Source organism: Gossypium arboreum, chromosome 11, assembly GCF_025698485.1.
Source record: "Gossypium arboreum isolate Shixiya-1 chromosome 11, ASM2569848v2, whole genome shotgun sequence".
NCBI classification, from domain to species: Eukaryota; Viridiplantae; Streptophyta; class Magnoliopsida; order Malvales; family Malvaceae; genus Gossypium; species Gossypium arboreum.
Window position 1 is genome coordinate 107,293,758 of NC_069080.1, and position 23,270 is coordinate 107,317,027.

The 23,270-nt window shown below is 32.8% G+C and overlaps 1 protein-coding gene across 1 annotated transcript; it reads left to right on the forward strand.

Annotated features, from left to right (window-relative positions):
- Positions 1 to 20,529: 20,529 nt before the first annotated feature.
- LOC108471275 (uncharacterized) lies at positions 20,530 to 23,265 on the forward strand. Its single transcript, XM_017772914.2, has 7 exons — positions 20,530 to 20,701; positions 20,792 to 20,879; positions 20,961 to 21,011; positions 21,180 to 21,231; positions 21,763 to 21,821; positions 22,409 to 22,454; positions 22,926 to 23,265. Exons 2-7 carry the CDS (start codon positions 20,811 to 20,813, stop codon positions 23,054 to 23,056), a joined length of 408 nt encoding a protein of 135 aa, XP_017628403.1. The 5' UTR covers positions 20,530 to 20,701; positions 20,792 to 20,810; the 3' UTR covers positions 23,057 to 23,265.
- The last annotated feature ends 5 nt before the right edge of the window (positions 23,266 to 23,270 follow it).

Consider the following 23,270-nt stretch of genomic DNA (forward strand, 5'->3'; position numbering starts at 1 on the left):
TATCGATTGGCGGCATATTCTGAACCGAAATAGTTGTTCATATACCAATAATTTGCGAATAAGAAGGACTGCATATTTACCATCAAGCAATATAACATGAAGGTGTCAGTTGACTAAAAAGTCATTATATCTACATCGACATTATATGTTGGGGAGTGTTGGAGGTCTACAGATGAGTGCAACTGGAGGGAACGAGCTGTATTTATCTAGAGGTCGCAACTGTGGGAAATTCAAAGATTTAAAGGACCTCATACATGTACTGCTGCACGTATGACACAAGACTATCACAAACTTGATGCGAAAATAATCTGTAACTACATCATGCCACTGGTTAAAGACATGCCAACAATTCCTATATCAGTCCTCATTGTCAACATGCAAGGCTGATTTTAGTAGAAAGTGTCATATAAGAAAGCATGGTGAGCGAAACAGGTGGCCATAGAGCAATTGTACAAAGATAGGTACGTGTTGTACAATGATCTTCAGGTGTGGTTAGTCGCGATGTAGAAGTACATGCTATGAAATTTTTATATAAAAAAATTGACCAGTGTTGCATTTTCATGGCCGACCACCAATACAATGGTTTCAAATAATTATACATTTTATTTTCAGCTTCATGCATCACAGACGAACTGCTCTAAGCCTCGTGGAGAATATCTCTCTTCAATGTTGAATCATCCAGTATGTACAATTTATTTTGAAAGTATAAATTCCTGTCACCACTTATACTGAAATCACTAATTCACCTTTAGCCAATTTTTGTTTAGCTTCAAGCTTGCTATCACATTTTTTGCAATTTCCTAAATCTTCTGCAAATACAATTTTAACTCTCAACTCGACTAAGATGGAGTTGTCATGTTCAACTGTCAAATGTGCATTCATTTCTTTCAGAGCAAACAAAGATTTTCAACTCAGGGTGTCAGCCACAACATTAAGTTTTCCAAGATGATAATTTATAATCAAATTATAATCTTTAAGTAATTTGAGCCACCTATGTTGTCCCAAATTCAACACTTTTTGTGTCAACAAAAACTTCAGACTTATGTGATCGGTGAAGATGTGACATTTTTCTCCATATAAGTAGTGTCTCTAAATTTCCAGAGTAAAAAATTATAGTTGTGAGTTCTAAGTCATGAGTAGGGTAATTCTTCTCATGCAACTTAAGTTGTTAAGAAGCATATGCGATTACTTTTCCTACTAGCATCAGTACACACCCTAAACCATTGAGAGATGTGTTGTTGAACACCACAAAATCAACTCTTGACTCAGGCTGAGTTAAAACTGAAGCTTCAATCAACGTATCTTTTTAACTTTTCAAAATTCCATTAAAATTTTTTGGATCATTCAAAACTAACATTTTTTTATAGCAGTTTGGTTATTGGAAGAACAATTGTCTAGAATCCTTTTACAAATTGTTGATAACATTCCATTAAGTGCAAAAAGCTTTTCACTTTGGTGACAATTTTTGGGGGTTTCTAGTCGATAATAGCTAAAATTTTACTCAGATAAACCCAAACTCTTTTGGTGGATATCATATGTCCTAAGAATCCCATTTCTTGGAGGTAAAAATTGCATTTTCTAAACTTAGCATACAATTGATTTTCTCACAAAATTTGTAACACGACCATCAAATGCTGATCTTGATCATTTTTTTATTATTTAAATAGATCAAAATATCAATGGTAAACACGACCAAAAACTAGTCCTGATACGGTTGAAAGATTCTGTTCATCAGGTCCATCAAGGCGGCAGGGGCATTGGTAAGCCTAAACAACATTACCAATAACTTAAAATGTACGTAATTAGTTTGGACGGTAGTCTTCGACACATCTGATTCTTTAACTTTAAGTTAATAGTATCCCAATCAAATATCGATCTTTGGGAACAACTTAGTGCCTTTGAGTTGATCAAAAAAATTATTAATTTGTGGAAGAAGGTATTTGCTCTTTATCATTACCTTATTTAACTATCGATAATCAATACACAATTTCAAAGTTCTATCTTTCTTTTTCACAAATAAGACCTGGGCTCCCCACATCTATATAGTAGGTCAAATAAATCCTAGATCTAAAAGCTCTTGCAACTAGGCTTTCAACTTTTTCAACTCAGCTAGAGCCAATCTGTACAGTGCAATAAAGATCGGTGTAGTTTCGAGCGCCACCTCAATAACAAAATTGATTTCTCCTTTAGGCGACAGACCTAGTAATTCCTTAGGAAAAATATCTTGAAATTCACATACTGTTAGAACTTGATCCAAATCGGATTATGATATTCTCAAATCTAAGATATAGCCTTCATATGTCTCACATCCCTTTCTAATCAATTCTTGAGCTAACATAGCAGTAATTATATTAGTTGGACATTTCGATAAGCTAGTTTACCAAATCACTTTTTGTAGGTTTCAAAGAAATTCTCTTTTTTTTTACAATTGACCACTACATCATGAAGAAACAGTTAATCCATACAGAGGATTATATCAATTTCTTCAAACGGTAACAACACTAGATTGGCTAAAAATTCTTGGCCCTAAATTTTTAGTGGACGTTCTTTACAAATTTTTTTGACAACAACACTTTGTTCTAATGGGTTGGTTACTTGGACATCAAACTCTGTCATTTCTACTGGTATGTTTCTTTTTGTTACAAAAGGGGTGTGAATATATGAATGAGTCAACCCATGAACAATCAACGTATGCACAAAAACAGCAAATAATGAAAATGTACTAGCAATAACATCTGGAGCAATGGCTTTTTCTCTGGCTTGATTACATAGGCTTTGGCGAGTGCACGAGCCTCATATTTCAATAATGTATCCCTAACTCTTCCCCGGTTACCACTAATACCACAACTGGAACTGGGTTTCCTCTCTCTATAAGACTGACACAGTCTTTGTAGTTTACTCTTTGCTTTCATCTGGCCTTCTCGAGTAGTCCCTTTTTAAATGCTTTTTGGAGTCACACAGAAAAAAGCACCACTTTTCAACCTACACTTGCCCTTTTGATTTCTTCCACAATGCCCGCAAACTGGTTTATCTACACTGCGAACACTTCCAATGCTAGCTACAGATGTAGCTTGAGGTCGTGGAATACTCGGTCTTAGCTCATCTCTCATAAAAATTCCTGACACAGTGAATGAATGACTTTAAAGATCTCTCAACTTTTACAGTGGATGAATAGTGGATGAGTAAAAAAGATCTAGTCATGCTTCGCTTGTGGGAGTCTTGGATTTTGGATTTGTCTTACTTTTTCTCATTACCTATGTCTTCCATTTCCTGTGCCCTCTTGGACAACACAACAAACTCTTTCAACTCCAATGCTCCTAGCAACATACGAATATCTTCTTTTAGACCCTATTCAAAATGAGTACACATATCGAATTCGGTAGATACTAGCTCTCTAGCATACTTACTACGATGAACAAATTCCCATTCATATTCAACTACCCTCATTTCTCCTTGCTTTAGCTCTATGAATTCCTTCTTATTTTTCTCTAAATATAATCGATTGATGTACTTCTTTCTAAATTTGGTCTCAAAGAATACCCAATCTATTCAATCTCTCAAGACTACTGATGTTAATGTTGTCCACCACTGATATGTTTCTTCTTTAAATAAAAACACAACACATTTCACGCTATCCTTGGGAAAACACATCAACTTATCAATGATTCTTTGGTGTTTTCTAGCCAATATTCAAAATTTTTTTGTGTCATCTTTTTTTTTTCCTTTGAATTATTCCACTCCACATTTATGGAGTTTTTTCTATCAGAGGGTGAGTCACCAGTATCTGATGAGGAATTTAAAGTCGATGTGGTGTTATCAGAGGCATTACAGTAGTGGATGGGGCATTTGTTGTTGGGGAGTGGAAGGAGTAGCTCCTATAAAATGTGTGAACCATTAGTTCATCATATTCATAAAGGCGTCTCTAGCATCATTTTCAAGCCTTTGCAAAACGGGTTTACTTCTAGCAGCTCGTTGATCAAAGCGAGAGTATTACTTTCAACCTTATTGCTTATGACTTGATTAGAATCAGTTGACATGGTTTATCTCTATGAGAAACAAACTCGATTCAAATCAATACGCATCACACTATCATAGACTATTGTGACATGTATTTCTAGACTCAACTTACACCACGATTTAGTCCTAGAATTGACTAAATCGTAACTCTAATACCATTAAATATAATACTTATTGTCCGATCCGATTATCGAGTCTAAGCTAAAAAATGCTACTCTAGTTATTGGAGCACCAAGCATCAAATAAACATTCAATTCATGATATTGTACACTTAGATACAAGCAAGATAGACATATGATGCAATATATAACTAATTTCAGGACGTACATAGGCTTAAGAATACTCTTATATTAGTCCACTCTCGAATTAGGACCAAATTCTAAGGTTTCAAAATGTTTGGATCGACGTCGTGACTTCATCATATCCTTATCACGATGTGGCAATCATAGTATGTCACGTCGCATGGCCAAGTTGTGATGACATGCCTATACTCGTCACAACATCACCCTCTATGATGGCAACATAACGACGTCAAAAGTCTGAGGTCGCAATGTTGCCCCTGTTTTTGGCAAAATAAATATTTGCTACCTAATTCTAGAGTTGTAAATTATTTCTTTCTAAGTGTTCAATCAATATTGTAGAAAATAAGCTATTAAGCCATTCTGCTGACAACCAAATCCAAGTAGAAAAGCACCTAAATCAACTTAAGATTATACGATCCAAATATTCAACGTTCAAGCTTATTTATTTCTTAAGTCAATTAGCCATATTCAAAATACTATTATCTTCAATTCCTATCCTCAATATGAAATTTAAAGACTAAGTAATTTCCTAAACTTGATTTGAACTAACCAAATCTATTGCCAAACCATATAGCATACCTAACATTCAATTCACCATTTACAAATAATCAAGCACTCTAGTTATTTCAAATTGTTCAAATTCAAATTATAGCATACAAATCATTCATGAATAAGATCATTGCTTTCATAACATCATCTTGACCAAATTATGTCTCATTTGGTTTGTAACAGCCCGGTTTTAGCCAAATTAGAACAGTGGTTTCGGAACCAAAAATTTGAGTTCAAAAAATTATTTTAATATTATTTTTTTGGTGTTTATAGCATGTGAATATGTATGTGTGAAAGTTTCGTAATTTAATTTTATCGATTGGATGGTTAATTTGACAAAAGGACTAAATCGCGTAAAATGCAAAAGTTGCATTCTACTTGTTTAAAATGCTTAATTGCTATGATTTATTAAATGTGAAGTCTTTATGTTGTTATTAAACCATTGATAGTAGAGATGGACATTAATGGTCTTATATTTGATGATTAAATAGTTTAATTACCAAGGGTAAAATGGTAAACTATGTATTATGTATAATAAAATAAAACATAAAGCCATCTTTATGTTCATCTTTTATGGCTGAATGAAACAAAGAAGAAAGCTAAAATAGGGCTTAAAATTTCAGTACATATTAAGTGATAATACTCTGGAATGACATATTTTTATGCGTTAATTATATGCTTATTTTGAGTATGATCCTACTAATTTGAGCTATTTATGGTTTTTTATCTTACAGGGACTAAATTGAAGATAAAAGGATATTTAGGGGCTAAAAGCGTAAATTTAAAGTTAAATTGGGCCAACATGCGAAGTAGTAGAAAAGTGGTGCCAAAAATGCAAATTGTGGAAGATTTTGGGAGCAAAAATGAAAATGAAGAGATTTTATAGCAAAAGACTCTATTTAATTTTTAATTATATTAGGATAATTATTAAGGATTATTATTTAGATTTAGATTTAGCATTTATCTTTAATTATAATTAATTATTTTTAATTATTTGTATTCATCTTTTAAAATTTAATTAGGAATAGGCTAGGTTTCTAGTACTATAAATAGGGGATGAAGTGACACAAATTTGATCATCTTTTCCTGTAAACACTCTATCCCCCATAAAGTTTAGCCTTTTGTTCTTTCCCTATTTTTCAATAAAAATTCTATTTCCATTACATTTATTTCTTTTTCCCCAAAAATCATGAGCCACTAAACTTATCTAGCCAAAGGTTGTCGAAGATCCCCAAAAGGGTTCATGAGGCTTAGAATCCGTACTTAGCCTTCTCAACGAGTATTCATCGTTTCTCTGTATTACAGGGCTGACGCTTCTGTCCATGTCCCTTAAAAAGTGATCTTTTCATCTTGTGCAAAGACGACCGCTTTTATGTTTTGGGAAGGTTGCACAGTCAGTTTTGTTAGCTTACTGCGTCAAAGGTTGGCGAACCCAAGAGAAAAAATGGAGTGGTATTCACCATTGAGAAGTGATGATCTAGCATAAGATAGTCCCACAAAAGCAATTGTTGGCTAGAGTCAGGTTCTGCTAAATCATAAGTCTAAATTCTTGGAGCTGGTGGTCTTATGCGTCATCTTCCACTATAACTGGATTAGTCTATTTGAGAAGGATCACCTAAAAGCTGAGGATAGAACCCAAGGCAGATTGAGGCAACCGAAGACTGGAATCTCTCCATAAGAACTCTTTTTTCCTCAACTCTATTTATCTCTATTATTTTAATTTTAATTTTCAGAATTTCAATCAAAACTTTTAATTCTGTTTTTATTTTATTTTTTCCAGATCAAATCTTTTAATTCTATTTTTTTATTTTTTTCAGGTACGCAGGTTTTCTTGGGACCAACTCAGTCTGGGGTTTCGAGGAACAAGCATTTGTGCAAATCCAGTCCCTGAGGATTTGACCCTACTTCCCTTATACTATTTTTTTCATTATTTTATAGGGATGTGATATTTTTGGTGCTCTCAACGATTGCATCAAATTTTGATTAAGCTTTGATTGAGGTATGTTTGGAGCTCGATTTTTGATGATTTCTTTGTTTTTGTGATCGTTGCTTCGTATTCTAGCGACCCCATACCCTAATTTAAGAATTGGTTGATAAATTTATGAGTTTCCATTGATGATAGCTTGATTTTTTGAATGTTGATGATGAAAAATGAATATTTGTTGATAGTTACACAAGTTTTATAAAGTGATTTTTGACAAAAAATGTCAAATAGGGATTTATTTGTGAAAATGTTAAAATGTATGGTTAAATGTGTGAATAAATGATATATATAGGCTGATATGTGCACTAGGAAAATTCGGCTAGCATGTATTTGAAAGAAATTGTGTAATTTTTGTGTATTTGTGATATAGGGACTAAATTAAATAAATGTGAAAGTTTAGGGCCAAAGTGCAAATTGGCTTAAATATGTGTTTTTGGACTGAATTGAATGAATCAATGAATAAATGAGTTATTTTTGAATATATATAGATCAAGAAAGAAAGAATTCGGAATTAGATTGGGGGAAAGGCAAGCTTATCGAGTAATTTACTCATTTTACTATTTTCATACTGAAGTAAGTTGTATGTGGTAATTTTATTATAAATGCATGTAAATGCTTCGATGTTACATAAACTGTGATTATGAGATTACGAAGATTGTTTGAATTACGAATACGACACTGCGGATGTGTTCACGATGAAATCGATAAGTGAAACGTCCTGGTTGAACCTTAGGAATAGATTAGGATTGCTAGTGACATGTCATTAGGCTATTGTGTTGGCTTCGGGCCATGATATCGGCACTACGGGTGCGAATGATACCTTGATTTGGCTACGGGCCATGGTATAGGTACTCCAGGATAAGTTACCTTGATTTGGCTATGGGCCATGGTATAAGTATTTATCGATTGTGATCCTTGAGTATCCGATTTCTAATCCGAATGGTTCAACAGGTAAAAGAATGACGTGGTTGAGAAAGAGGTTAGTATGAGGTGATACAGTTACGTACATAACCTATTTGAGTATTACAATGAGAAAGTTCAATGAGATGGTATTTAATCATGTTTTGAGACATGAGAAAGGTTTGTGTTAATGTGATGTTGATTTGGTAATGTGTATATGGTTGAATTACATTTATTTGATGAATTGAATTACTCACTTACGAGCTTACTAAGCTTTGAAGCTTACTGTGTGTTATTTGTCTATGTTTTATAGTGAAATAAAGGTAACTCGGATTCGAGAGTCATCGGGAACATCATCGCACTATCAAACACCTAAGTTTGTACTTTTGAGATATGTATATATGGTATATGGCATGTATAGGCTAGTTATTGGTTGTGAATATAGCCATGAGACTTGGCTTGTAAAAGTATATGCTTTGGTATGTTTTGGTATAATGTGGTTATGGATTTATAAATGCTCAAATGGTTATATTTTGAGTTAAGTAAATGATCTATATAGTGTGATTGAAGTTGATAATTTGATAAATTATGTGCTTCAAAATTGTTGTTTGATGCTACAAGTATTTAAATAGGTAATTGGCATTGAATTAAGTATTGAACTTGGTTGAAATGGATATAACATGAATTGTGTATTGGATGATGATTTTGGTTGCTTATTTGTATGATGTAATGGTACCATTTGAGTTCTTGTAGGTATGCGTAAAAAGGGTGGAAAATTGGCTTTGCAAATGGTCTATTTTTGTCCACACGGTCAGGGTCACGGGCGTGTGTCTCAGCCGTATGCCACACACGATCATGCTACACAGCCGTGTGTCCCCTGGTGTTGTAATAAATTGAAGTCAGTATGCTCTACATGGCCTCACACACTGGCATGTGACTGTCCGTGTGGCACAAGTCAGTATACCTCCTAAATGGAACACGGCCTAGCACATGGGCGTGTGACTTGGCCATGTTGCATAAGTCAGTATACCCTACAGGATTGACACGGCCTGATACACTGCCTAGCACACGGACGTGTGTAGCCACTTCGAAAGATACACGGGCTAGACACACGGGCGTGTGGTCGGCCGTGTGACCCAAGTTAGTATGTATGCCCTGTTTCTACACGACCTAAGACACGGGCGTGTCTACTAGCCGTGTGAGGCACACGGCCTATTCATACGGGCGTGTGACCCTTATATGTTTGAAAATTTTATAAGTTTTCTAAGAATTTTGTATGTTATCGGTTTAGTCCTGAACCATTTCTAAAGCATGTTTAAGGCCTTGTAAGCCCTTATAAGGGACAATGGGATTGTGTTAAATGATGTTTAAGTAAGAATGAATGAATGTATGAATTGTGTTTGAAATGATGTGTATTGATTACTAATACCTTGTAACCCTATTTTGATAGTGAATACGGGTGAGGGGTGTTACATGGTTTCATACCATAAGTTATAATTAAATCAACCATTATCAATATTAACATGAGACTACCAAACCCCAAAATACCCAAATACATACTAAGGGCTTTTAACTACATGCCACATAGTCTAGATTCAAAATGACTTTATAACTACCATCTCGAGATAGCGTATGCTCCTCTGCTAATTCTGCTTGGAGTTCTGCAAGGTAAAAATCTACAAGGAAAGTAAACAACCAAGGTAAGCATTAAGAATGCTTAGTAACTTCAAATAGAAACTAAATGATACCTTGATTATTAAGGCATAGTTAAATAATCTATTCAGAAACCAACTTAACTATCCTTGGCACATTATGACATAACTATACATATAACAACATCACTAATTAAATGCCTTAGTTGCATTCTAGAATCATAAATAATATCACAATTTAAACAAAGTCATGTAACAATCCATATATCAATCAAGTATAACCAAATACCATTTCATTTCCATTTCATAGTCTAATTTCTATTTTCATTCAATTGAATATTGCCCAATGGACCTATAGTAAAACAAACTTAGATACACGAGACTAAGCTGCTCACACAACCTGACATTTATCGAGGTTACCTGTCTAGGCTAAACCTGCTATACGTAAAACTCGAGAATATGCAACAAATTTTAGATCGTAATAACATGTAAAATATCTGATCAATCACGCATATAACCCTAATGACATGCCATACGTATCTTAACATTTTACTAAGTTCACTCGAACATCATTTCCATATAAATGAAAATACCAATTCCTTTAAATAATTTATTTTTTTTCATTTTTGAGTTATATAATCAATTAATAGTCATATTTACATATTGTATTGATTCCATATAGCCAATATTCACATGAATTTACAATTCAATCCATTTCTAGACATATGTGTCAAATTCACTAATTCTAATCAATTCAAATATATAAACATAAATTCAAATATAATTCATACATAAAATAAAATAGAGTGGTAAGTTCCATATAAACTTACCCTAAAAATTGGGGAACAACAACCATATCCTCTTTTAAGGAAATTGATGGCAACTGGCTCAATGTTCCCGATTCTTGCAATAGCTCCTTGTAATATCCTGATTTTGGGCCTAGTCGGAATAGTGGTTTCGTGACCACAAAATCCGAGATATAAATAATTATTTTATGATTATTTTAAGGTCTATGATATGATTGCATGATTGTGTGAAAATTTCGTGAAGAAATTTTATGCATAAAGTGCTTAATTTGAAATTTGGGACTAAATTGAATAAATTGCAAATCTTGTGTTCTAGAAGTATTTTGCATAAAATTGAATTAGATTATTAATTAGAGGTCCTTAAAGAGTAATTTTACCAATTTCTAAGTCTATGGACAAAATTGGACATGGATGGAATTTTGGAAAGTTTAGTAGTAAGGACATTTTGGTCATTTAGGGTAAAATGAATTAAAATACAAAATTAAAAGCCAATTTTGCTCATCTTCAACCCCATGGCCGAATATAGCAAGGAGAAACCATGGCTAGGGTTTTCAAGCTTCCAAGCTCGATTGTAAGTTCGTTCTAGCCTCGTTTTTAATGATTTTACGTTTTGAAGTCCCGTTGCTCGATTTAGCTTATGCTAGCAATAATTTAACCTAGGGTTTATATTTGGAAAAATACCCATAGGTGAAATTTGTGTATTTTGGTGTTTTATGATAGAATATGAGGTTTTAAATTATGTTAGACAACTTGTGCTACTCGGTTTTAATTGAAAACGAGCAAAAGGGCTTAATCGGTAAAAATACCTAATAGTCATAAGTACATGTTAGAGTGAGAATTTGATGTTGCCATAGAAGGAAAAATGATCAGCATGTCATAAAACATAAGAAAATAGGCTGAATTTTAATTTACGAGCTTTGGGGCAAAAGTGTAAATATGCAAAAGTTTAGGGGCAAAATTGTAATTTTTCCAAAATATGATTTTGGGTCAATTTGAATAATGTGAGTCCTAATTAGACTATATTTTAAATGATAGAGCAAGGAAAACTGAAATTGGGCTAAAATGGGGAAAATACCAAGTGGTGGACGAAATGGTAAAATAGCCATTTTCAGATACGAGGTAAGTTCATATGTAAATGTTGGTAACATAGTTATTATTTTAAATGTTTTAATGTTTTTAAATGATATGATAATTATTATGAAATATTATACTTGTGATAATTGTTTGATAATATGTCAAATTATGTGATATACTTGGAAAATGTGAAATACTACCGAGTATCAGATATCGGCATTCCGTAGAAGATGGTTGAGACACATGATTGGGAAAAAGGTCCGTTGAACCTCGGGAATGGATTAGGATACAAGTGACATGTCACTGGGATATTTGGGCATCCGAACTCGTTGAGTTGAGTCCGAGTTCACTTATGGATGCGAACGCCGAGCTCGTTGAGTTGAGTCCGAGTTCACTTATGGGCGGGTTACATGGTAGCTTGGCTACATATGTGGCACTTATGTGCAAGTTATCCATGTATCCGAATTATATTCCGATGTGTTCAACGGTAAAGTTCTACTCAAATGGAGGAATACTCAAGATGAAAGGGACGTATTGGTAAGTGTTGTGAAATGGATACTTTGAACAGTATGTACTTAACCCTCGGGTTGAAAACTCGATATAACAACAATATGGTAAGATGATAAATGAAAAGGTGATATGAATGTCTTGGTGATGATTATGCAAATGATGTTTTATGTTTTCTTATATGGTTATGTTACTTGCTATTTTCATGTGAGATTACTAAGCATTTATGCTTACTCTCTCCTTTTCATTCCTTGTAGTGTTGACAAGCCAGCTCGAAATCGGAAGCGGTCGGAGGCACGCTCACACTATCCGTATACCATCTTGGCATAATGGCTTGTATATTTTGAGTATGGCATGTATAGCATTATAATCATTTTATATGTATGGTCTTATGATATGGTTATTGAGTGGTATGGAAATAGAAATGCTTGGTAATGATTAGCCATTGGAATGGCTAATCATGATCATATTTGGTATTATGTATGTCAAATTGCTAGCTAATCCATGGAAACCATGAAATAGGTAAAATTTACCATAAAATAGATTCAGACAGCAGCAGTGATGTGAGTTTGAAAAATCACTAAAAATAGTAGAAATGGAATTAAATAATGAATAAGTTATGGAATCGAAGCTTGATGAGTCTATTTTCATATGGAATAAGCAAAACAGGTATATGAGCTATATTTTATGAGATGTTTAAATTTTTGTGAAACAGGGCCAGAGCGATTTCTGGATCCCCTGTTCTGACTTTGGAAGTTCACCATAAATTTTACAAAGATAATTAGAAGTCACGCTTTATATGTACAGATTCCTTATTGAGTCTAGTTTTATTAGAGACAAACGGCATAGTCATTGAAGCTCTGTACAGGGAGATATCTGATTCGTAATACACAGAGGTCAGAGTAGTTGAACCCTGAAATAGGGGAGACTTTAACTAATAAAATGTACTAATTGGCCCAACCAAAATTCTAGAAAAAATTAGTAGATATATATATGAGTCTAGGTTTAGGAAAAATTTATGGAATTGGATTTCGAGTTTCAGTAACTCGAGATATGATTTTAAAGCGACTGTGATGCAGTTAGCCAGCTTGTCTGGAAATTTTAAAATGAATTGTATGAAATTGTTTAATTAATGAATTAAGTCCGTTAACACCTCGTGTTCGACTCGAAATGGTCTCGCACGGGTGTTACATTTAGTGGTATCGAGCAGGTTTAGTCGGTTCTCGGACTAACCTAGCATGTGTAAAAGTTTAGCTATACATGCCACTGATCTGTGATAGTGTGATGTCTTCCGACGCGTATAAGTACCGTCTTATTTAGACAGGGTACTCTCCAACCGAGCTGCTCCAACCATGTTCAATGTTAAGTAAAGGTATTTGAGTAAAATTATGATTATGATAAGTCTCGGTTCGAAAAGTATGAATAAAGGTTTATGATACATATGTGATAATATGTGAGATGAAAGTTCATGTTGTGATAAATATTCATATTTGCTTAATGCTCATATGATGTAGTGTATGTGGCTTACTTGATAAGATGAACGGAATAAATAAAAAGTAGTAGAGGTATGAATAAAGGTCATAATATCATAATACGAATGAAAATGTCCTTGTCTTGATTGGACGTTGAATGTTGATGAATGTTAATAATATACAATTTTTTTATGAGGTAAAGGATTATAATGAAATGAACTTATCTATGTTAAATTGTTGGACTGAATTGTATGATTGTAATGATATGTACATGATGATGCACGAAATGAAAGTTGTGATTGTGATGCAAATATTTATGTTTGTTTGGCCTTATATAATGTCATGAGCATGAATTAATTTAATTAAATGAATGGATAAGTAAAGTCGTCTAGAAAACATAGAATGTATGTATAAGTATATTGTCTAAATGGGACAATAGGAAAATTGGTGTAAGCCAACATGAATGAATGACATGATTTTGATGATGTTACTATGATGATGGAAGTTGTGTCATATGTGTATGTATAAGAAAGTCGAGTCGAGGTCCTACAACCCTCCCCTTACCAAAGTGGTACTTATAATGGAATTTCATGAGATTTGTATTGAATAAGTTTCTGTTGAAAACCCAAAGAGTTCAAAGATAGAATAATTATAAGTATGATCCGAGATTGAAAATGAGCTGATAAGTAAAGTCGAGCGAAAGTATCGATTGATATAAAGATTATTGGAATTATGCATCGTCCCGATTAGAGAAGGAATTCTCTTTGGTAAATCAAAATTTATTCGAATCCACATTCGTTAGTGAATGATTTAATATGAAATTTGTGACGGCAGAACTAGTTGGGGAAATGATATTTCAAATGTGAATTATCCGAGTGTGACAGATTATGACCGGATGATTTAGATCTCTTTTGAGATGTTCTATGTGTTCACCCGTTCTCGAAATATTTCTATGGCTATTGATCTTCGAAGAAATTCTTGTTATATGGGAATGTCTTCTAATTTGGTGTTGGATGAAAGCATTGGTAGTCCGATTGGTTTATAATTTATATTGCTCTATTTCATCGGGTATTCTATTTCATTTCGTCTAATAAGAATTGATGAGAGAATTCATATGATATTATGATTCTGCTTTCTTCTACTTGATGCTTCATCGATATATATGTATGGGAAGATATATTGATCTGGTTATATTTGATTTCAAAGGGATTAAATAATGTTTTCTTTTGGACTTTCTTTCTTTGAAGAATTATCGTGGTATTCTCGTATTTTCTCTATGAATTTGGTTTTCGATTCTCCATAGTATCGTATCTTGGGTTTCTTTATCCGGATCTCTTTATTCGGATTTCTTTATTCGGGTTTCTCTATCTTGGATTTCTTTATTCGGTTTTCTTGTTATCTTTGTTCCATAATTTGTCAATTATGACTCATGTTCAATCGTTCTTCACTCGTGATAATCATGTCAAATATGACTATACTTCTAATTTGGTCTTGGTAATGTGGTGATTTTAGTATTGGGATTTTCTAATTTCGTAAGGATTTGACATCGAGAAAGGCATAGGTGATAAAAGCGTGAGTTTTAGTCGGTATGGTAAATTATTTATTTGAAAGATTTCATGTGACAATTATGTCGGATTATTTTTCCCAAGTTTGATAATAGAATTTCATTTTGTACAGATCAAAGAGTAAATAGTTTGAACGAAAAGTCTATATTTATTAGAAAGAGTTGAATATTAGTTTAAGTCACTACGAATGATAAGGTTTCCATCTTGTGAAAGCTAAAAAGTTTATTACATGTTGACAGAGTTCGAATAGATGAGAATATTGGTAACCGAAGAGTCTGAACTAGACTAGTCTACATTGAGCAAAGACTTCCTGACTTTCAGTAATGTATTGTTGTATGACTTGTGATGTGTTTCAAGACAGTGAGGTAATGTGATAGTTTAGAGCATCCGATGTTACATAAAATCGAAGTTGTTAAAGGGGTTAAAGCCGAGCATTGGGATCTATCAAAATTATCCTTGTCAATGTTGATATTGGGATGGAAATGAGAAGGATTATTCTTGAGGCCATATCAGAATTATTTCTATGGCGGAAAGAGGAAAATGTGATGTATCCTATTGTTAAATGTTTGGCGAGATCTATAAATCACATCTGTATTGAATGAATTCCTACTCATCAGATTCATGGAATTTCGGTCTCTTTGATTGTCGGATTTCTTGGAATTCCGGTCTCCATTAAATCAAGTTGAGATCCAGGTTTTATGTCATGATATCATGGGAAATTGAGAAGGGTTGAAAATTTAAGAACAGTTGAGAGTTGAGACTGTAAGCTTTTAGATCATATGAGAAATTGAAGAGATGTATTGGAGGTACAGTCTAAGTGCAAGTTCTTGACACCAAATATGAGATTAAAAGTGAAGACCACTTTTACGGTAAGATTTTGGGGACGAAAATCCTCGAAGGGGAGAGTTGTAATATCCGATTTTGGGCCTAGTCGAATAGTGGTTTCGTGACCACAAAATCCGAGATATAAATAATTATTTTATGATTATTTTAAGGTCTATGATATGATTGCATGATTGTGTGAAAATTTCGTGAAGAAATTTTATGCATAAAGTGCTTAATTTGAAATTTGGGACTAAATTGAATAAATTGCAAAACTTGTGTTCTAGAAGTATTTTGCATAAAATTGAATTAGATTATTAATTAGAGGTCCTTAAAGAGTAATTTTACCAATTTCTAAGTCTATGGACAAAATTGGACATGGATGGAATTTTGGAAAGTTTAGTAGTAAGGACATTTTGGTCATTTAGGGTAAAATGAATTAAAATACAAAATTAAAAGCCAATTTTGCTCATCTTCAACCCCATGGCCGAATATAGCAAGGAGAAACCATGGCTAGGGTTTTCAAGCTTCCAAGCTCGATTGTAAGTTCGTTCTAGCCTCGTTTTAATGATTTTTACGTTTTGAAGTCCGGTTGCTCGATTTAGCTTATGCTAGCAATAATTTAACCTAGGGTTTATATTTGGAAAAATATCCATAGGTGAAATTTGTGTATTTTGGTGTTTTATGATAGAATATGAGGTTTTAAATTATGTTAGACAACTTGTGCTACTCGGTTTTAAGTGAAAACGAGCAAAAGGGCTTAATCGGTAAAAATACCTAATAGTCATAAGTACATGTTAGAGTGAGAATTTGATGTTGCCATAGAAGGAAAAATGATCAGCATGTCATAAAACATAAGAAAATAGGCTGAATTTTAATTTACGAGCTTTGGGGCAAAAGTGTAAATATGCAAAAGTTTAGGGGCAAATTGTAATTTTTCCAAAATATGATTTTGGGTCAATTTGAATAATGTGAGTCCTAATTAGACTATATTTTAAATGATAGAGCAAGGAAAACTGAAATTGGGCTAAAATGGGGAAAATACCAAGTGGTGGACGAAATGGTAAAATAGCCATTTTCGCATACGAGGTAAGTTCATATGTAAATGTTGGTAACATAGTTATTATTTTAAATGTTTTAATGTTTTTAAATGATATGATAATTATTATGAAATATTATACTTGTGATAATTGTTTGATAATATGTCAAATTATGTGATATACTTGGAAAATGTGAAATACTACCGAGTATCGGTATCGGCATTCCGTAGAAGATGGTTGAGACACATGATTGGGAAAAGGTCCGTTGAACCTCGGGAATGGATTAGGATACAAGTGACATGTCACTGGGATATTTGGGCATCCGAACTCGTTGAGTTGAGTCCGAGTTCACTTATGGATCGAACGCCTGAGCTCGTTGAGTTGAGTCCGAGTTCACTTATGGGCGGGTTACATGGTAGCTTGGCTACATATGTGGCACTTATGTGCAAGTTATCCATGTATCCGAATTATATTCCGATGTGTTCAACGGGTAAAGTTCTACTCAAATGGAGGAATACTCAAGATGAAAGGGACGTATTGGTAAGTGTTGTGAAATGGATACTTTGAACAGGTATGTACTTAACCCTCGGGTTGAAAACTCGATATAACAACAATATGGTAAGATGATAAATGAAAAGGTGATATGAATGTCTTGGTGATGATTATGCAAATGATGTTTTATGTTTGCTTATATGGTTATGTTACTTGCTATTTTCATGTGAGCTTACTAAGCATTTATGCTTACTCTCTCCTTTTCATTCCTTGTAGTGTTGACAAGCCAGCTCGGAAATCGGAAACGGTCGGAGGCACGCTCACACTATCCGTATACCATCTTGGCATAATGGCTTGTATATTTTGAGTATGGCATGTATAGCATTATAATCATTTTATATGTATGGACTTATGATATGGTTATTGAGTGGTATGGAAATAGAAATGCTTGGTAATGATTAGCCATTGGAATGGCTAATCATGATCATATTTGGTATTATGTATGTCAAATTGCTAGCTAATCCATGGAAACCATGAAATAGGTAAAATTTACCATAAAATAGATTCAGACAGCAGCAGTGACGTGAGTTTGAAAAATCACTAAAAATAGTAGAAATGGAATTAAATAATGAATAAGTTATGGAATCGAAGCTTGATGAGTCTATTTTCATATGGAATAAGCAAAACAGGTATATGAGCTATATTTTATGAGATGTTTAAATTTTTGTGAAACAGGGCCAGAGCAATTTCTGGATCCCCTATTCTGACTTTGGAAATTCACCATAAATTTTACAAAGATAATTAGAAGTCACACTTTATATGTACAGATTCCTTATTGAGTCTAGTTTTATTAGAGACAAACGGCATAGTCATTGAAGCTCTGTACAGGGAGATATCTGATTCGTAATACACAGAGGTCAGAGTAGTTGAACCCTGAAACAGGGGAGACTTTAACTAATAAACTGTACTAATTGGCCCAACCAAAAATTCTAGAAAAAAATTAGTAGATATATATATGAGTCTAGTTTTAGGAAAAATTTATGGAATTGGATTTCGAGTTTCGTAACTCGAGATATGATTTTTAAAGTGACTGTGATGCAGTTAGCCAGCTTGTCTGGAAATTTTAAAATGAATTGTATGAGCTGTTTAATTAATGAATTAAGTCCGTTAACACCTCGTGTTCGACTCCGGAAACGGTCTCGGGTACGGGGTGTTACACTGCTCCTCCTACGTCTCCTTCGTTATTGTTGTTACCATTGCTAGTGTCTTTGTTCTTCTTTCTCTTCGCAACAATAAGGAGTGTCGAAACGAAGCTGAACCTTTCTTCCAAGCAACAAGCTTCATTGCATTCCTCGTGAAGTGCGAACATCGAGGGAAAGTAGAGCAAGATCTTTAATGAGTGAAATTAGTCTAAAAATTGCCACCGAATTTTTTAAAAATTGAAATTTCTCGCTTGAGATCGACATGTCCCGCTTCAAGTACTTAGATCTTCCTCAAAAGCTCTTTTGTTAAAAGGGTTTCCATTTTCCCTTCAAACAATCGAATTCAAAGTATGGATTTTGAAATCTTTCATAACATTTAAATATTTCTCAATCTCTCTGTATCTGACTTTAGAAAGTTTCCTCTTCAAGAGGTCAAATTCAAGAGTAAAAAGACTGAACATTTTCTTTTTGAACGGTTTCTTGATTTCTCCGAATAGTGTTTCTTCTTCCATCAGAGCTTCTTTTATGTGTTGTTTCTTTTTCTAAGTTAAAATATGAGGATGAAGATGAAGTTTGAATTTTTGGATTTTTTTCAACTATTTATTTATTTTTTTCTTTTATTTTGGTTCATAATTAGTATTGAGTAAATTATATTTTAGTTCTCTAAAATAGTATGCAACACTTATAATATGGTAAATTATGCCATGTTGCATCCAATGATTGGTGCACGTGCCAAAAAAAAATGTCATGCCAGATTTCCATTAGAGCTTTTAACGGGAGTGACCAAAATTAATGAACTATATAATGTGGGTGCTTAAATTACAAACTTTTTATTTAAGGTGCCTAAAATGAGAACTTTTGATAGTTGGGTGACTATCTGTAGTTTACCCTTTAAAAATATTATAATAATTTAACAAGTTTTATTAACTTCCAATTTGCTATTTATATTATTTTATTTTATTTATGTTATATATAAAGTTTTGTATTAAATTAGTGTTATGAGTTAATTGAATAGCAATATTGTTGTAATATTTTATATTATAATATCTTAAAAACCTTAATCATTTAAAATTCATCCTATAGTATTTACTACTTTTCAAAATAATTTAAGATAAAACTCACCCAAATAAATAAATAAACAAAATCATTGACAATTTAAATTTTTATATAATTTATGTTTATTTTATTTATGTTAATTGTCTCCAAAATTGTTAGTTGTGATTGGCACTAAATCACATAACTTTCAATTATGTGTCATGTATCATTGATTTCATATTGATGCTACTTTTCTCATTTATAATTCTATTTAATAATTTGTTTTATAAAAAATTTAACACATTATTATATTCAATTATATGTCACGTCTTGTCATTTCCTCATTCACTCATATTTTATATAAATAATTATAAATTCATTTACTTAAAAATTACATTACCACATTCAAAACTTTAATCGTACTTTACAATGCGTGGCGAAAATAAAACTTAATATAAAATCTATTTAATTAATAATTATATCTAAACTATAATCTAAATTTCACTTTTATTAAAAACTATGAAGTTATGATGAATTTGTTGGATATTAAATTAAAATCACTAAAAAGAAAATTTTTAAAAAGTTTTATCAAAATCAATTATATAAGTTAAATTAGTTTTTATATTATTCGTAGCTTTATATTTTAAATTGATAATTTTAACAATCACATTATCCAAACTTTAAAATTTTAATCTCGTTTAAATAATAATATTTAAATTCATTAATTTATACTATTTCTAAATTCTAATTCATCAAACATCACATATTATGTTCACTTATTATTTTCATATAATACTAAAACATATTAATGAAATTATCATTTAAGTTGAAAATGAAACTTAAAAGTTCAAAAATATAAAACTTAAAAATATCAAATTAAATAATATGAATTAAACCTATAGTTTAAACATACTATATGATTAATATCAAATTTTAACTAAATAAATTTATTTGAAATTTACCTAAATAAATTTAATTGTTGCCATGTGAATGAGATTAAAATTTTAAAACTTTAAAAATAAATTAAAATTAACCAATTTAAAAATTATACAAAATAAATTTTTACCATTATTAGAAAAGAAAGACTAATTCCACAATTTATGTGTAATAAAAGAGTAATAGCCTGATTTGACCAATTATATGTAAAGGAACTTATTAAAGATTTCCTTTCGGATCAACTCTCGATCTCTCTTCACACATCCCCGCCGCTTACTGTGTCACAGCCTCGTAAGCCCTCTTTTGCCTTCAAGTTTCCGACAGACAGACCGGGAAATTAATTAAGGTAATTTTTGAAACCTTGAACTCAGCTTTAACATTGATTTCTACTTGAGTCATCAGGTTTTGAGTTGTATTTTTTTTTCTCTTTTTGAAGTTAGAAAAAAAGAAAAGCAATGGAAAATTCAAACCCTCTAAGAAATTTAAGTTGCCATCACTGCGCTGGCCCTCTTTCCAAAGAGATGGTAATAATCTTTACGTACATCTTTATCTTTATCTTTTTCCTTGTTCTTTTTAATTTTCTTTTTTGGGGTTCTATGGTGCAGGAAACAAGTGAATGGACTGTTGCTCCACTTGTTAGGGATAGTTTTTCTATGGTAAAAACTCTCCCTCCTTTTCTCTTTTTCTTTCAATGTGGACCCTTTTTTTCGCTTTCTATTTGATCCGTTTTTGGAAATTTGGGTACTTCTGCTTCATCTTTTATTTTGAGTATTTTTATGTTTTGGAGGATGGCTTATTTTGTGTGTTTCTGATTGTTATTTTAGATTGGCTCTGCTGCTGGGGGCACTACAAGCGCATTCTATGGGTTCAACCATGGTATATGGATTTGTTTCTTCTTCTTTCACTGATTAGATATATTTCAGTTGATATGCTTTGATTTGATTATCTTGCTGTAACTTAAGTTTTTATATTACTGTCATGGGCATGGCTTCTTCAATGACTATCTTTGTGCAATGCCTTCTATGAATTGTTGCCTTTTTTCAAAAAAGTGCTTCCTTTTACACGACAGTAGTGTTCATGTTGCTTACGAAGAATCAATTTCCAAACAAGTTTCGGCATTTAATGTTTTCTATTGAGGTTTGTTTTTTCCTCTTTCAACTTCAAAATTGTGTCATTCTTCTACCGGACTAAACTGAAATTTGATCCTTGCTTGCTCATGGGAGTAAAAAACTCAGTTGTGCGCTGGTGCTTAAAGTTCCATGTTAAAGATTCTATTTCTGCATCTACCATTCATGGTTGTTGCTGTTTGATGTCTATTTGACATGATCAATTAAAAATTATTTTTGATGCCTTGCATTTAGAGAACTGAGTTTAGTTTGTCTTTCTGACATATGTTTCTTGGTGCAGTGATGCCAATAGTCAGGAGGTATGTAAAGGGGCCCATGTGGGTGCATTTCCTTGTTGGTGTAAGTTCTATACATGCCAAATCTCTTAATTTATCTTTTGTTTTGAATTGGATGTAATCTCCAGCCTTAGGATTGGTGCATAGTTTCAGATTTGCTAACTGAACTTATCTCTGGTCAAAAGCTTTCAATGTTGTGGAGGTTGTTCCAGGGTCCCTCAAGTGTTTTTGCCCTTCATTTGTTGTGCTTATCAATGAACTATGTTTATTACTTGGACTTGTGGCCTGAAAGTTAGTTTCACGCTGCATTTTAGACTCTTTTCCTCGATTATGATAAATGATAAGAATTAAACTGTCCTTGTTCAGTTACTGTGCCTTATTGGTAAATATACCAATTTTGATAATCGTCTGTTAGTGCTTTGGATGGGTTGTTTGTCAAGGTTGACACTTTTTCACATCCTTATGCTGCTGCCTGCATGTCAAGAACCGATTGGTTTTTGGCAGTTCCAGCTGGTTCACTACTCACCTTCCAGTCCTACATCCTTAAACATATAAGCTGAACTTTATGTTTATCATACTGCATGCTATGCTCTTGTGTTTTCATTTGATATTATAGTGTAACACATGTAATCTGTCTTTATTTACATGCAGGCACCACCTGTGATAGTATTCTCCTCTGCTTGTGCAGGGTTGGCAGGTGAGAAAATTTCTCTTCAACGGTCATCTTATGTAATTTTTATTGAAATGATTCAGTTCTTTTGTAATGACACTATTTCATGCATAAAAAATAGGATTTTAATAATTATTTCTATGTTTTCCAGAGATTAGTTTCATATTTAAACACGAATCTGTTCCTGTCATTAGGTTGCCTAGCCAGTGGATTTGTGTTTCTTAATAGAGATGTTGACGATTATCTTTATTGTGTGCTTTAGAAGATTTCTTAATATTTGAAAATATGTTCTATGATTGTATTGGTATATCATTTGTGTAGCATTCTGGTTGCATCTGTTTTAAGTATGTATTATTTATTCATTGTCTCAATAGGATTATAATATCATTCTTGTGTTATAAGATTTGATGAACTCTTGCTTCATCGAATTATGTTTGCTTGGACTAATAGTTGCCGCTTGGCGAATCTGATGGTATATTGATTGAAAAAAATCTACAGGTGGTGCTGTTCCAGCCCTAGCTCAACTAGCTTCATCGTCATACCATGCTGCATTCTCGTCTTCTTCTTCATTGCCTCCATCTTCACAGGATGATAAGATGCACAAGTCTAGGACCAACTCCACTTTATAATTATACAAATATATATAGAATCTCTTTCCACATGTTTTGCATTTCTTCTATAAGAGCCTACTGCCTTGAAATTTTGTAATCTTGGAGGACACTTTTTTGTGTTTGTAAATTGTAATATAGGTTTATGTTGATGTTTAATTCTTTTCTTTTCCTGTTATAAGTATTTTTTATGTTATATGATAAAAGGGTTTTTATGCACTTTTTTTTTACTATC

Bases quoted from the DNA above. Each gene is read 5' to 3' on its own strand.
- LOC108471275 (XM_017772914.2), top strand. From the start codon at position 20,811: ATGGAAAATTCAAACCCTCTAAGAAATTTAAGTTGCCATCACTGCGCT. The intron at 20,880-20,960 runs GTAATAATCTTT...TCTATGGTGCAG, and splicing joins GCCCTCTTTCCAAAGAGATG to GAAACAAGTGAATGGACTGT. The intron at 21,012-21,179 runs GTAAAAACTCTC...TTGTTATTTTAG, and splicing joins TTAGGGATAGTTTTTCTATG to ATTGGCTCTGCTGCTGGGGG.